Here is a 14576-nt window from a genome sequence, read left to right as displayed (position 1 = left end):
GTCTGGGCCTCTCCTTCCTCCTCCTCCCTCCCTCTCAATTCAATTCAAGGGCTTTATTGGCATGGGAAACATGTGTTAACATTGCCAAAGCAAGTGAGATAGACAACATACAAAGTGAATATATAAAGTGAAAAACAACAAAAATTAACAGTAAACATTACACATACAGAGGTTTCAAAACAGTAAAGACCTCTCTCTGTCTCTTCACTCTCATTAGTCTGGGCCTCTCCTTCCTCCTCCCTCTCTCTCTCTTCACACTCATTAGTCTGGGCCTCTCCCTCCTCCTCCTCCCTCCCTCTCCACACTCATTAGTCTGGGCCTCTCCCTCCTCCCTCCCTCCCTCTCTCTCTCTCCACTCTCATTAGTCTGGGCCTCTCCTTCCTCCTCCCTCCTTCTCTCTCTCTTCACTCTCATTAGTCTGGGCCTCTCCTTCCTCCTCCCTCCCTCTCCCTGTCTCTTCACTCTCATTAGTCTGGGCCTCTCCTTCCTCCTCCCTCCCTCTCTCTTCACTCTCATTAGTCTGGGCCTCTCCTTCCTCCTCCCTCCCTCATTAAACGTACGCTTAAGGGAAGAAGGGAAACGAAGTCTATCGAAAATCAACGTTTGAGTATCTATAGGGATGTTTGAGCTCCAGAAAGAGGAATCACAGTTTATTTTTATTTAACTAGGCAAGTCAGTTACGAACAAATTCTTATTTACAACGACGTCCTACTGGGGAACAATGAGTTAACTGCCTTGTTCAGGGGCAGAAAGACAGATTTTTTTTTTCAACATTGTCAGCGATTCGATCAAGCAAGCTTTCGGTTACTGACCCAACGCTCTAACCACTAGACTACCTGCTCGTAAGGCCTCACTGTACCATTGTCCACACAAGATCAGAGACATTATCTAATAAATCATGACAATGTTGTATCGCAACAATTTGGATTTACTTAGTATGAATCTTCACTGAATGAAGTGAAACACAATTTTGATTAAAACGTTTCCATCTCCTACCACAATTCCAGGCTTGAGAAGCCGGTGTACAAGGACAACCAGTGTAGTTTTGTCCAGGAGAGGAACAGGGACATGTATGTGGACCGGAGCATCAACGAGGACAACTACAACCTCTTCAGCTGTCTCTCCAGGCCAATTCTCACAGGACACGTATTCTGCCATTGGGCCTTTGAGCAAAGCACTTAACCCCTGAAACTGCTCCAGGGGTACTGCAAACTAGCTGATCCTGCTCTTTCAATCTCTGTGTGTTTTCTGTTCTCAACCAGTAAAGCAGGGGTTGGAACCAAATACTGGGGGATTTTTTTTTTTTTTTAGAGAAACAGAATTAGAACCAGGAACAAATGTGTTCTATCCTGTTCCAGAACAGAACCGTTATTTAAAAAAGCATGGGAACCGGTTAATAACTTGATTTTACATTCCAGCCATTTTTTTTTCAGTCCCATAAAAAAATGCAGTGGGGTGCCAATTCTTCATCTTCACTAGGAACCACTGACTTCACTAGGAACCACTGACTTCACTAGGAACCACTGACTTCACTAGGAACCACTGGCTACACTAGGAACCACTGGCTACACTAGGAACCACTGACTTCACTAGGAACCACTGACTTTACTAGGAACCACTGACTTCACTAGGAACCACTGACTTCACTAGGAACCACTGACTTCACTAGGAACCACTAACTTCACTAGGAACCACTGACTTCACTAGGAACCACTGACTTCACTAGGAACCACTGACTTCACTAGGAACCACTGGCTTCACTAGGAACCACTGACTTCACTAGGAACCACTGACTTCACTAGGAACCACTGGCTTCACTAGGAACCACTGGCTTCACTAGGAACCACTGACTTCACTAGGAACCACTGGCTTCACTAGGAACCACTGGCTTCACTAGGAACCACTGACTTCACTAGGAACCACTGGCTTCACTAGGAACCACTGGCTACACTAGGAACCACTGGCTTCACTAGGAACCACTGACTTCACTAGGAACCACTGGCTTCACTAGGAACCACTGGCTACACTAGGAACCACTGGCTTCACTAGGAACCACTGGCTTCACTAGGAACCACTGGCTTCACTAGGAACCACTGGCTTCACTAGGAACCACTGGCTTCACTAGGAACCACTGGCTTCACTAGGAACCACTGGCTTCACTAGGAACCACTGGCTACACTAGGAACCACTGACTTCACTAGGAACCACTGACTTCACTAGGAACCACTGACTTCACTAGGAACCACTGACTTCACTAGGAACCACTGACTTCACTAGGAATCACTGGCTTCACTAGGAACCACTGGCTTCACTAGGAACCACTGGCTTCACTAGGAACCACTGACTTCACTAGGAACCACTGGCTTCACTAGGAACCACTGGCTTCACTAGGAATCACTGGCTTCACTAGGAACCACTGGCTACACTAGGAACCACTGACTTCACTAGGAACCACTGACTTCACTAGGAACCACTGGCTTCACTGGGAACCACTGACTTCACTAGGAACCACTGGCTTCACTAGGAACCACTGGCTTCACTAGGAACCACTGACTTCACTAGGAACCACTGACTTCACTAGGAACCACTGGCTTCCCTAGGAACCACTGGCTACACTAGGAACCACTGACTTCACTAGGAACCACTGGCTTCACTAGGAACCACTGGCTTCACTAGGAACCACTGGCTTCACTAGGAATCACTGGCTTCACTAGGAACCACTGGCTTCACTAGGAATCACTGGCTCGCACAATGGATCTTTCTGATCCTGTCTTTTCTGACTCTCATCTGGATCTGCTGTGATACCATGGCAACTGCTGTAGTTCAATACATCCCAGCTGAGGTAAGTCTTCTCCTAGGCCAAAAATATAAGTGTTAGTATTCTAATATCCCATAACTCTTTGCATAAAAATAAAAAAATGGATATGAACAAACAAAATTGAAAATGTTTCTGTTGTCTTTGTAGAAACTGAGTATCTATTTCTATTTATTATGGATCCCCATTAGTTCCTGTCAAGGCAGCAGCTACTCTTCCTGGGGTTTATTATGGATCCCCATTAGTTCCTGCCAAGGCAGCAGCTACTCTCCCTGGGGTTTATTATGGATCCCCATTAGTTCCTGCCAAGGCAGCAGCTACTCTTCCTGGGGTTTATTATGGATCCCCATTAGTTCCTGCCAAGGCAGCAGCTACTCTTCCTGGGGTTTATTATGGATCCCCATTAGTTCCTGCCAAGGCAGCAGCTACTCTTCCTGGGGTTTATTATGGATCCCCATTAGTTCCTGTCAAGGCAGCAGCTACTCTTCCTGGGGTTTATTATGGATCCCCATTAGTTCCTGTCAAGGCAGCAGCTACTCTTCCTGGGGTTTATTATGGATCATCATGTAGTTCCTGCCAAGGAAGCAGCGACTCTTCCTGGGGTTTATTATGGATCCCCATTAGTTCCTGTCAAGGCAGCAGCTACTCTTCCTGGGGTTTATTATGGATCCCCATTAGTTCCTGCCAAGGCAGCAGCTACTCTCCCTGGGGTTTATTATGGATCCCCATTAGTTCCTGCCAAGGCAGCAGCTACTCTTCCTGGTGTTTATTGTGGATCCCCATTAGTTCCTGCCAAGGCAGCAGCTACTCTTCCTGGTGTTTATTGTGGATCCCCATTAGTTCCTGCCAAGGCAGCAGCTACTCTTCCTGGTGTTTATTGTGGATCCCCATTAGTTCCTGCCAAGGCAGCAGCTACTCTTCCTGGGGTTTATTGTGGATCCCCATTAGTTCCTGCCAAGGCAGCAGCTACTCTTCCTGGGGTTTATTATGGATCCCCATTAGTTCCTGCCAAGGCAGCAGCTACTCTTCCTGGGGTTTATTATGGATCCCCATTAGTTCATGTCAAGGCAGCAGCTACTCTTCCTGGGGTTTATTATGGATCCCCATTAGTTCCTGTCAAGGCAGCAGCTACTCTTCCTGGGGTTTATTATGGATCCCCATTAGTTCCTGTCAAGGCAGCAGCTACTCTTCCTGGGGTTTATTATGGATCCCCATTAGTTCCTGCCAAGGCAGCAGCTACTCTTCCTGGGGTCCAGCAAAATTAATGCAGTTTATACAATTTTAAAAACATTACAATATATTCACAGATTTCCCAACACACTGTGTGCCCTCAGGCCCCTTCTCCACCACCATATATCTACAGTACTAAATCCATGTGTATGTATAGTGCATATGTTATCGTGTATGTGCCAATGTTTTTGTTGCTTCACAGTCCCCGCTGTTCCATAAGGTGTTTTTTTATCTGTTTTTTAAATCTAATTTTATTGCTGGCATGAGTTACTTGATGTGGAATAGAGTTCCATGTAGTCATGGCTCTATGTAGTACTGTGGAATAGAGTTCCATGTAGTCATGGCTCTATGTAGTACTGTGCACCTCCCATAGTCTGTTCTGGACTTGGGGACTGTGACTTCTCCCCATCTTAGCTACTACTGCATCAATATGTTTTGACCATGACAGTTTACAATCTAGGGTTACTCCAAGCAGTTTAGTCATCTCAACTTGCTCAATTTCCACATGATTTATTACAAGATTTAGTTGAGGTTTAGGGTTTAGTGAGTGTTTTGTCCCAAATACAACGCTTTTAGTTTTGGAAATATTTAGGACTAACTTATTCCTTGCCACCCACTCTGAAACTAACTGCAGCTCTTTGTTAAGTGTTGCAGTCATTTCAGTCACTGTAGTAGTTGACGTGTAAAGTATTGAGTCATCCGCATACATAGACACTCTGGCTTTACTCAAAGTCAGCGGCATGTCGTATAAATTTTAAAAAGCAAGGGGCCTAAACAGCTACCCTGGGGAATTCCTGATTCTAACGGGATTATATTTGAGAGGCTTCCATTAAAGAACCCCCTCTGTGTTCTGTTAGACAAGTAACTCTTTATCCACAGTACAGCAGGGGGTGTAAAGCCATAACGCATATGTTTTTCCAGCAGCAGACTATGATCGATAATGTCAAAAGCTGCGCTGAAGTCACCACAATCTTTTTATCATCAATTTCTCTCAGCCAATCATCAGTCATTTGTGTAAGTGCTATGCTTGTTCAGTGTCCTTCCCAATAAGCGTGCTGAAATTCTGTTTATTCTGTCAATTTATTTACTGTGAAATAGCATTGTATCTGGTCAAACAGCATTTTTCCCAGATGTTTACAAAGTGTTGGTAACAGGCTACTTGGTCGGCTATTTAAGACAGTAAAGGGGGCTTTACTATTCCTGGGTAGCAGAGTGACTTTAGCTTCCCTCCAGACCTGAGGGCAAACGCTCTAGTAGGCTTATATTGAAGATGTGGCAAATAGGAGTAGCAACATCGTCTGCTATTATCCTCAGCAATTTTCCATCCAGATTGTCAGACCCTGGTGGCTTGTCATTGTTGACAACCATTTTTTTCACCTCTTCCACACTGACTTTAACGGAATTCAAAAGTACTATTCTAGTCTTTCATAATTTGGTCAGATATACTTCAGATATACTTGGATGGGTAGTGTCAGTGTTTGTTGCTGGCATGTTATCCCTAAGGTTGCTAATCTTGCCAATGAAAAAGTAATTAAAGTAGTTTGCAATCTATGGAGATATGAAGGAACCAGAGTCATTCCAATATTGAAAATAAAGCTTTTCCGTCTTTGTAGAAACTGAGTATCAATGGATACATGGAGTACGCCAAGGACCACAAGCTGCTGACCCCTTACCCAGCATCCTCTCTGGTCATCCCCTCCAAGCCGGATGGAAGAGGCTGGACCAGTCTAACATCTAAACATCTAGGGGCCAAACCAACATGGTGGAGATCAGAGTTGGGCTCAACTCCATTTCAATGCCAGTCAATTCAGGAAGGATACTGAAAATCCAATTCCAATTCTCTGTTAATGCTCGTCTAAAATGTATTTTGATAGTGATACCTCCAATACCTAGCATTTCCTTTAAAGCCGTATTCCCGTATTGACTGTTAGGTCAACCGTAAACACTCAAACACACAGTAGCTATGGCAAAGAACAATTCAAAGGCTTTTAAGTTTCTAAGTGACTATAAACAAACCACTAAAACTGATTTAGAACTATTTCCCTATTCAGACTTCAGTCCATTGAGCCTTGGTGCCCAGTTTATGATTGACTGTTTAAGGATAGTCTGTTTACCTTTGTCACTGTGGGCATGTCTGAGCTGGTGTGAGGTGACTGAGGGGAAACTGTTGTTTCCACAATGCCTCAATGGTTACCAAGTAACTATCACTGAACCTATCAACCTACCTATAATTACCTACCATAATGGTATTATGCGACTAGTTTAGCTGTGCTTTAGTAGTGCTTAGATATGTTGAATAGGGAATATTGAAGAGCTATGAATACTAACCGGACCCACCCACAGCAGGTAATGTCTCAGAAGTGTCCGTTGGAACGGAATTTGGAACAATAGTGGTTTTTTTTTTTGTAAACATCCATGGAATCATTTTAATTTCATCAATACGGAAACAACGATTTCCTCCATGTTGGAAAATATTTCCTGGGACTTAAAATGTATCATTTTTCTATTCCATGTCAGAGACTGTTTGATGACCGTTCATTGGGGTCACCTGATGAAGGTAAGACAAATCATTTTGTCTGTCATCACCTAGAAATGGTGTGCTTTAATGTGTGGTACACGTTATGGTACACGTTATGGTACACGGTATGATAAACACAGGGCCTCCCAAGGAATCCCAAAAATACAGGGCTCTGGCCAAAATAAGTGTACTAAATGGAGCATAGGATGCCATTTGAGAAATAACTATAGACGTGTACAGGATCTGTCGCTGGACTGTGGTCTTTCTCCCGTCTGTCTGTCCACAGACTGCTGTGGAGAGTGCTGTCGGTGCTGCAGCAGACGAGCGGTCTGTCTCTCCAGTATAATACTAACTGTAGGAACAGTCCTGGCTGTAGTAGGGGTTATACTCACTCTGGTCTTTGGGATCCCCAAATCACCTCCTGGTAAGATAAATAAACACACGGGTCTTTCTCTGCTGGATCACAATTATTTAGGAGGGGACTGTGGATATGTCTCCGTACATTAGTCACACACGACGATATCTCAGACAGCAATAGCATGATTCTGGCGAAACTTGGGTGAATGGTGCATGTTTTACAAAATTACACTGATTGGCCAGATGGTGGCACTTTAATTAAGCAATAGGTCCCGGGGGAGTGTGGTATATGGCCAATATACCACGGCTAAGGGCTGTTCTTATACACGACGCAACGCTGAGTGCCTGGATACAGCCCTTAGCCGTGGTATATTGGACATATATCACAAACCCCCCCCCCGAGATGCCTTATTGCTATTACAAACCGGTTACCAACGTAATTAGAGCAGAAAAAACAAGTGTTTTGTCATACCCGTGGTATACTGATATACCACGGCTGTCAGCCAATCAGCATTCAGGTCTTGAACCACCCAGTTCATAACAAGAGATTGAAAATGCTAACTTTGAAAGGTCACACCACTCACCCCGTTTGAGTCATGAAATACCGTACATAAGTCCCTCTCCTCATGAGGAACACATTTGACTCAGGGACCCATAAGGTCCGCCATTGATGGATTTTCGCCATTTAGAATTTTGTAAAAAAAACACTTAAAAACGCGACTCTTCTGGCACTGAATGTCCAAACGGCACAAAACTTGATATGTGGCGTCTATGGACGAAGGTCTCTCAACGCAATATTTTCCAGACTAGTACTTAAAACAACATTCACGTTGGCGTGGTCTGGCACATAAAAAAAGTCAAGGATATTCATATTGTAAATACATTTGGTGCACATGTTGCATACACTGTCAAGAACATTCATATCAACCACACGGTGGCGCTATAACAGGCACGTGTTTATATCTCTTGATGTGTTTGACTCAGAGTGTTGAAATTTGGCGCACATGCTTAGGGAAACGAGACTAGCTAACCCATGTGATATCTCAGACACCACTGGCCTGGTTTAGACAACTTTGGTGAATGATGAGTCTTGCAATAGAGATCTGTCAGTTACAAAATTACAGTGATTGGCCCAAGGGAGGGGGGGGGGGGGGGCTGCATCATTCGTAGGGGACGACATGTTTACTGTTGTCTTGTTTATCCATGTAATGGAGTGCTATTGCATGCAGTTACTGATATCTGACACAAGATGGCAGTAAATACTACCTTTCAGTGATATCCTGGGTTTTGAAGGCCTATTTGTTGTGCAGACTTGGGGCCCTGTTCATAAAGCATCTCAGAGTAAGAGTGCTGATGTAAGATCAGCGCTCCCCCATTCTTTCATTATGGTCTGAAAGGTATAACTGATCCTAGATCAGTGATCCTACTCTGATGCTTTGTGGATACTGATCCCCAGTTCTAGTAATGAGGGTTTGTAAATGTCCCCTTGTAGTAAACCGTGTCTGCAGGACAGCGGACAATGCGACAGGCTTCCTGTGTGACGACAGACTGACCTGTATCCCGCCCTCTGACCTCTGTAACGGGGACGTGACCTGCCCCAAAGGAGCCGACGAGGACACACACATGTGCAGTTAGTCACTGTTCCAATAAAGTTCTTATTTATTTTCCATTTTAGTAATTAATTTTTATTTAACCTTTATTTTTGAAATTTTAGCAAACACGATCATAAAAAAAATACATTCATGGTAATAAGTGATGTGATGCACCGATATGACGTTTTCGGTCGATATCCAATATTCTTCTTGACAAAAAAAACCCAAATACCAATAATCGATATTTAACATTTTAGCGGCCTTTTAAGCATTCTAGTACAGTTACATTAGTTAAAACACACACGTACGCAGCAGTCTAAGGCACTGCATCTCAGTGCAAGAGGCGTCATTACAGTCCCTGGTTCGAATCCAGGCTGTATCACATCCGGCCGTGATTGGGAGTCCCATAGGGTGGCGCACAATTGGCCCAGCGTCGTCCGGGTTTGGCCAGGGTAGGCCGTCATTGTAAATAAAAATTGGGTCTTAACGGACTTGCCTGGTTAAATAAAAATAAACATTGTTTGCATCCATGAGCTAGCTAGCTTTTTTTTTTGACAAGCACTATAGGTGCGCGAGACAACGTTACTACACGTGATAGTGTAATCAATGTGTGATAACTACGTAAAAAAAACGTTAAATTATGTGAATATTTACATGAAAATCTGTCGCCAATTGGATGTAAACCTAGCTATTGTAAATTAAACCTTTCCTCAGTAAAGCAGCTATTAGCAAAACCAATGTTATTCATTTTCCTAAGAACCTTGGGTTAAGAACCTCAGGGGGACTAGAACCCCAGGTTGAGAACCTCAGGTTGAGAACCTCAGGGGGACTAGAACCCCAGGTTGAGAACCTCAGGTTGAGAACCTCTGGGGGACTAGAACCCCAGGTTGAGAACCTCAGGTTGAGAACCTTTGCTCTAAGTAAACATGCCCATACTTTTCCTTTCAGGTGATCTCCCCAACAACCTTCCAGGTGGTCTTGTGTTTCGATGTGGAAACCCTCAGTCCTGGCTCTTTACTGACAAGAAGTGTAACAACTTCAATGACTGTGGGGACTGCTCTGATGAGATTGGGCCTTGTGAGTTGTATTATTCAAATTTCAGAGTCAAGTTTAATGCTGTTTTCTTCGCCTACAGATTACCGTCATATTTATTTAACTAGGCAAGTCAGTTAAGTACAAATTCTTATTTACAAAATGACGGCCTACCCCGGGCCAATTATGCGCCGCTCTATAAGACTCTCGATCATGGCCGGTTGTGATACAGCCCGGGATCGAACCAGGGTCTGTAGTGACGCCTCTAGCACTGCAATACTAGGCAAGAACGGTTAGAAATAGGGTAGTAATTATTTAGGTCACAAGGGTCACCACCTTTGTGAAGGGGGGAGTACGTGGGCCGCCTTCCAAACCTTGGGGATAGTACCAGATTTATTTATTTATTTAATATATATATATAAATTGGCAGGTTAGCGGGAGTACATGTTACGTTCTAAATGGAACAAAAATGCTTGAGTTGAATGGTGCTACTCACTGGTTGTTTCCCCTGCTGTCCAGTAACCTCTTTGTACACAAAGGAGTGATTCTTTATCGTCTCCTTGGCAACCAGACTGAACTCTTGTTCTGTCTGTTTAGACTGTCACCATCGTATAACACTGCTATCTTAAGACACATGGGCTATGAAAACTGGTTCCAACCTGCTTTTATTTGTTTCAATGCTTTAAAAAAGGGAGTACAGCGAAGGAACCCTTATCGCTCACGTAAGCAGTTCTTTGTGTAGGTGATGTATATAAATGACTAGGTCGTAAGCAGTACTTTGTGTAGGTGATGTATATAAATGACTAGGTCATAAGCAGTACTTTGTGTAGGTGATGTATATAAATGACTAGGTCATAAGCAGTACTTTGTGTAGGTGATGTATATAAATGACTAGGTCGTAAGCAGTACTTTGTGTAGGTGATGTATATAAACGACTAGGTCATAAGCAGTTCTTTGTATAGGTGATGTATATAAATGACTAGGTCGTAAGCAGTTCTTTGTGTAGGTGATGTATATAAATGACTAGGTACTTTTATGTTCCTCCCCAGTACATCTGGAGAGTTAACTTCCTTGCAATTGCTTGAATAAACTCCTTAAAAAACAAATGGAAAATTATCTATATCTGATCCTTGGAATAAGTTTTTATTCAACAAGACATTATTTCAGTATCAAATTGTATGTAATAGACTGTGTTTACCAACCTCCTATATTCAGACACACACAGTGACGGAGAGGTGGCCTGTGCTTCTCATCTCCCCTCTACAGATGCTGGCTGTGCCCCCTGTGGTGTGTACTGGTGGCCCTGCATACCAGTGGACTTCCAGTACTGTTCCTGCATCCCTCGCTGTCTATGCCGTGATGGACGCCAGCACTGCTACGACTGGTCTGACGAGTACACCTGCCCCAAAAGTTTAACCTGCTAGACTAAGGTGACCAGATTTCGGAAATGAAAACCGGGGACATTTCCAGCTCGGCGGTCAATATATCATTAAAATATCCAATGTTATTATATATTATATATAATATCAATATATCATTAAAATATCCAATGTTATTATCTATAAAATAAAAAAGGGGAACAATTCCGGTTTCATGTATTTAGTCTAACAGGCACACTGTGATAGAGAAAACAACTATACTACAGAACCACTACAGACAAGACAGAACTGTCCGATCTGAACAGCCATTCAGTGGTCCTGCTAGTCTGGGTAGAACTGATCTGAACAGCCATTCAGTGGTCCTGGTAGTCTGGGTAGAACTGATCTGAACAGCCATTCAGTGGTCCTGCTAGTCTGGGTAGAACTGATCTGAACAGCCATTCAGTGGTCCTGATAGTCTGGGTAGAACTGATCTGAACAGCCATTCAGTGGTCCTGCTAGTCTGGGTAGAACTGATCTGAACAGCCATTCAGTGGTCCTGCTAGTCTGGGTAGAACTGATCTGAACAGCCATTCAGTGGTCCTGGTAGTCTGGGTAGAACTGATCTGAACAGCCATTCAGTGGTCCTGGTAGTCTGGGTAGAACTGATCTGAACAGCCATTCAGTGGTCCTGCTAGTCTGGGTAGAACTGATCTGAACAGCCATTCAGTGGTCCTGCTAGTCTGGGTAGAACTGATCTGAACAGCCATTCAGTGGTCCTGCTAGTCTGGGTAGAACTGATCTGAACAGCCATTCAGTGGTCCTGCTAGTCTGGGTAGAACTGATCTGAACAGCCATTCAGTGGTCCTGGTAGTCTGGGTAGAACTGATCTGAACAGCCATTCAGTGGTCCTGCTAGTCTGGGTAGAACTGATCTGAACAGCCATTCAGTGGTCCTGCTAGTCTGGGTAGAACTGATCTGAACAGCCATTCAGTGGTCCTGGTAGTCTGGGTAGAACTGATCTGAACAGCCATTCAGTGGTCCTGCTAGTCTGGGTAGAACTGATCTGAACAGCCATTCAGTGGTCCTGCTAGTCTGGGTAGAACTGATCTGAACAGCCATTCAGTGGTCCTGCTAGTCTGGGTAGAACTGATCTGAACAGCCATTCAGTGGTCCTGCTAGTCTGGGTAGAACTGATCTGAACAGCCATTCAGTGGTCCTGCTAGTCTGGGTAGAATAAGAGTAGAATAAAACATGAGCAAAGTTGGAAAAAAAAACAGACAATAGTATATGTGAAATAGTTAACAACATAATAAAGAAATAAGATGAAGAGATTGGTAACTACATAATATACTTATACTAACCTAATCTGTATATTTCTCAGAAGAATGTATCTTCTTCAGGATTGCTCTGTCTTTGGCCAGCTTCTCCATGAACTCCTGGCAGGGGAGGTTAAAGTTTGTCTTCACAATAAGCATGGCCTTGATGGTAGGAACAGTGAATCTATTTCTTGCTGCTGTCCATAGAGCATTCATTTGGGAGAACACTCTCTCGACTGGTGCATTACTTCCAGGTAAGCACATGACAACAGACGCTAATCTAGCCAGGTTAGTGTGCGGGATGTCGTTCTCTTTGAAGTGGGTAACCACCGTGCTCCATCTCTGACTAAGCGGTGTCTCAGATGTTTTCCATTCTTCAAGCGATCCCCCCTTTAGGAACTCTTGCAGGCCAGTAACCTCGTCACACAATGCATCCTCATTGATGGTCACATTGGGGCATTTTTCCTGCAGTGTGCCTGCTGCCTTCTGGATCTCTTCACGCTGAGGTTGCCTTTTTAAAAGGAGACCATGTAAATCTTTTAGATGATCTGTGTGCTTTCCCCATGCTTGCAAGTAGTTCACAGCCGTAGTGAAGAACGACTGGGATGTTTTGAGAAAGCTCTCTTTAGACATGGCTCCATTTCCCTCTAGCTCTCTCAGAAGTCCTCTGACCAAAACGGGAATGAAGTTGTCATCACATCTTGCAGTCAATTTTGCCTCAACGTTTCTCAGAATTGCAGTGGACTCCACAGCACAGTGGTCCTGGCCTCCAAGCATCTTGATCATGTCACTGAATACGGTCAGGTTTCCATGGACAAAGGCCAGCCAAAGTTCAGTCAGTGGATTTCCGAACATTGCTCGCAGGACAACAGGGCATTTGTCTTCAGAAAGGAAAAAGGATTTCAAATGGCACCTTTTCAGCACTCTTTCTAGAGCAGGGACATCCAGCGAACATTTGTGTCCTAAAATGTTATGGTACTCCTGGCCAACAAACTCACAAAGCCCTTCAGTCTTTCTACTCTGACGGTGAAAATATCCAAATATCTTTGTGAGCAGGTACTAATTAATCATCAAGGGAAATCATATCCAAAGCTGTTCTGGCCGTGTAATGAATGATGTGGGCAGGACAAGCCAATCACCTCCAGCTGCAGAGCATTTTCAACTTTGGTATGGACATTGACCCTCCCCAGCCTATTCAGTCATCCAAAGAAGGTATTTGTGTTGTGGGCAGAGAATATTTTCCAGGTTACATTTTGGGATGACCACCAGGACCTCAGCTGCGATCTCCTCTGCTGGTCTAGGTCCTGTGTTACCAAAGTAGTTGGCCATGGTGCTAACACGTTACTCACTATGGCGTCACATTTTGTCCTAGGACATGTAAACTTCGGCTCATAAAGCTTTCGTGTCAGTTGTGCTGTGCAGTCCACAGATCTGTAACTATGATTGTGTCGCATGCAAAGACACCCCTCCTGCACAGCTAAATCATATTCTTCTTGGGAAGGCGCTACCTTCTTGAAGAATGTGGTGACAGAGGGCAAACCAACACGGCCAATCAGAGAGGCTTTAAGCTTTTTTGTCTGTTGATGTTCTACCACTGCTGTTCTTCCCCCACTGCCAATTGAAAAAGAGGAATTACAAAGGGTGCAGTGAACCATTCTATCGTCTTGACCTGAGCGTATAAATGGAAATTCTCTCATGTTGTCAATAAAATGGCATTTCCGTTTCTGGGAAAGAGCCATTGTACCTCCGGTCTGCTCTTCACTCTCCTTGTGTCGTCACTCTTCTTACTCTCTTAACCTTTTCTTCTCCTCCCATCTTTCTCCACTCGTCTTCCTGCTCTTCACCTTTCCACCTCACTCTTCCACACTCTCCTCGCTTCACTCTTTTTTACTCCCTTAATTTTTCCTTCTCCAATTAATAATAAATAGTACACTATTAGATAAAATACTTTGGTTAACAGATTCCCATTGCTTGCCTCATTTTTGTATTTTATCTATAAAAAAAATGGTTTGCAATAATAAATTGGCAGTCTCTGTAATCATATACCTTTCCTCCTCTCTCTTTCACTCTTCTTCACTCTAACAGAAAACATTAATGTTTTCCATGAAAATGTCTAAATATATTTTCACACTACTTATAATGCCAAACCATTAAAATTGTAATGTACAAATAAATATTATCATAATTAATTGTGCATTAATTTAATATAATCATATTTTCAAAATAGCTCGTCCACTGCATGTTTACATGTGAACGTTTTTCTTTTACCTAGTTACCATGACAGTAGCTGGCTAGCTAGATAACTTAGTCGACATAACCTATGTAAAACCTTATAAAGCAGAGCATCTATCTATA

The 14576-nt window shown here is 43.5% G+C and overlaps 1 protein-coding gene across 1 annotated transcript; it reads left to right on the top strand.

Moving 5' to 3' along the window:
* Positions 1 to 8075: 8075 nt before the first annotated feature.
* On the top strand, positions 8076 to 11251 carry LOC110530817 (low-density lipoprotein receptor class A domain-containing protein 1). The gene is made up of 3 exons (XM_036986570.1): positions 8076 to 8550; positions 9461 to 9589; positions 10811 to 11251. Exons 1-3 carry the CDS (start codon positions 8385 to 8387, stop codon positions 10966 to 10968), a joined length of 453 nt encoding a protein of 150 aa, XP_036842465.1. The 5' UTR covers positions 8076 to 8384; the 3' UTR covers positions 10969 to 11251.
* Positions 11252 to 14576: the final 3325 nt, after the last annotated feature.

This window comes from Oncorhynchus mykiss, chromosome 8, assembly GCF_013265735.2.
Source record: "Oncorhynchus mykiss isolate Arlee chromosome 8, USDA_OmykA_1.1, whole genome shotgun sequence".
Taxonomy (NCBI): Eukaryota; Metazoa; Chordata; class Actinopteri; order Salmoniformes; family Salmonidae; genus Oncorhynchus; species Oncorhynchus mykiss.
The sequence above is the reverse complement of the archived record's forward strand: the minus strand, read 5'-3'. Positions and strand labels throughout refer to the sequence as shown.

Bases quoted from the DNA above. Each gene is read 5' to 3' on its own strand.
- LOC110530817 (XM_036986570.1), top strand. From the start codon at position 8,385: ATGAGGGTTTGTAAATGTCCCCTTGTAGTAAACCGTGTCTGCAGGACA. The intron at 8,551-9,460 runs GTTAGTCACTGT...TTTTCCTTTCAG, and splicing joins CGAGGACACACACATGTGCA to GTGATCTCCCCAACAACCTT. The intron at 9,590-10,810 runs GTGAGTTGTATT...TCCCCTCTACAG, and splicing joins CTCTGATGAGATTGGGCCTT to ATGCTGGCTGTGCCCCCTGT.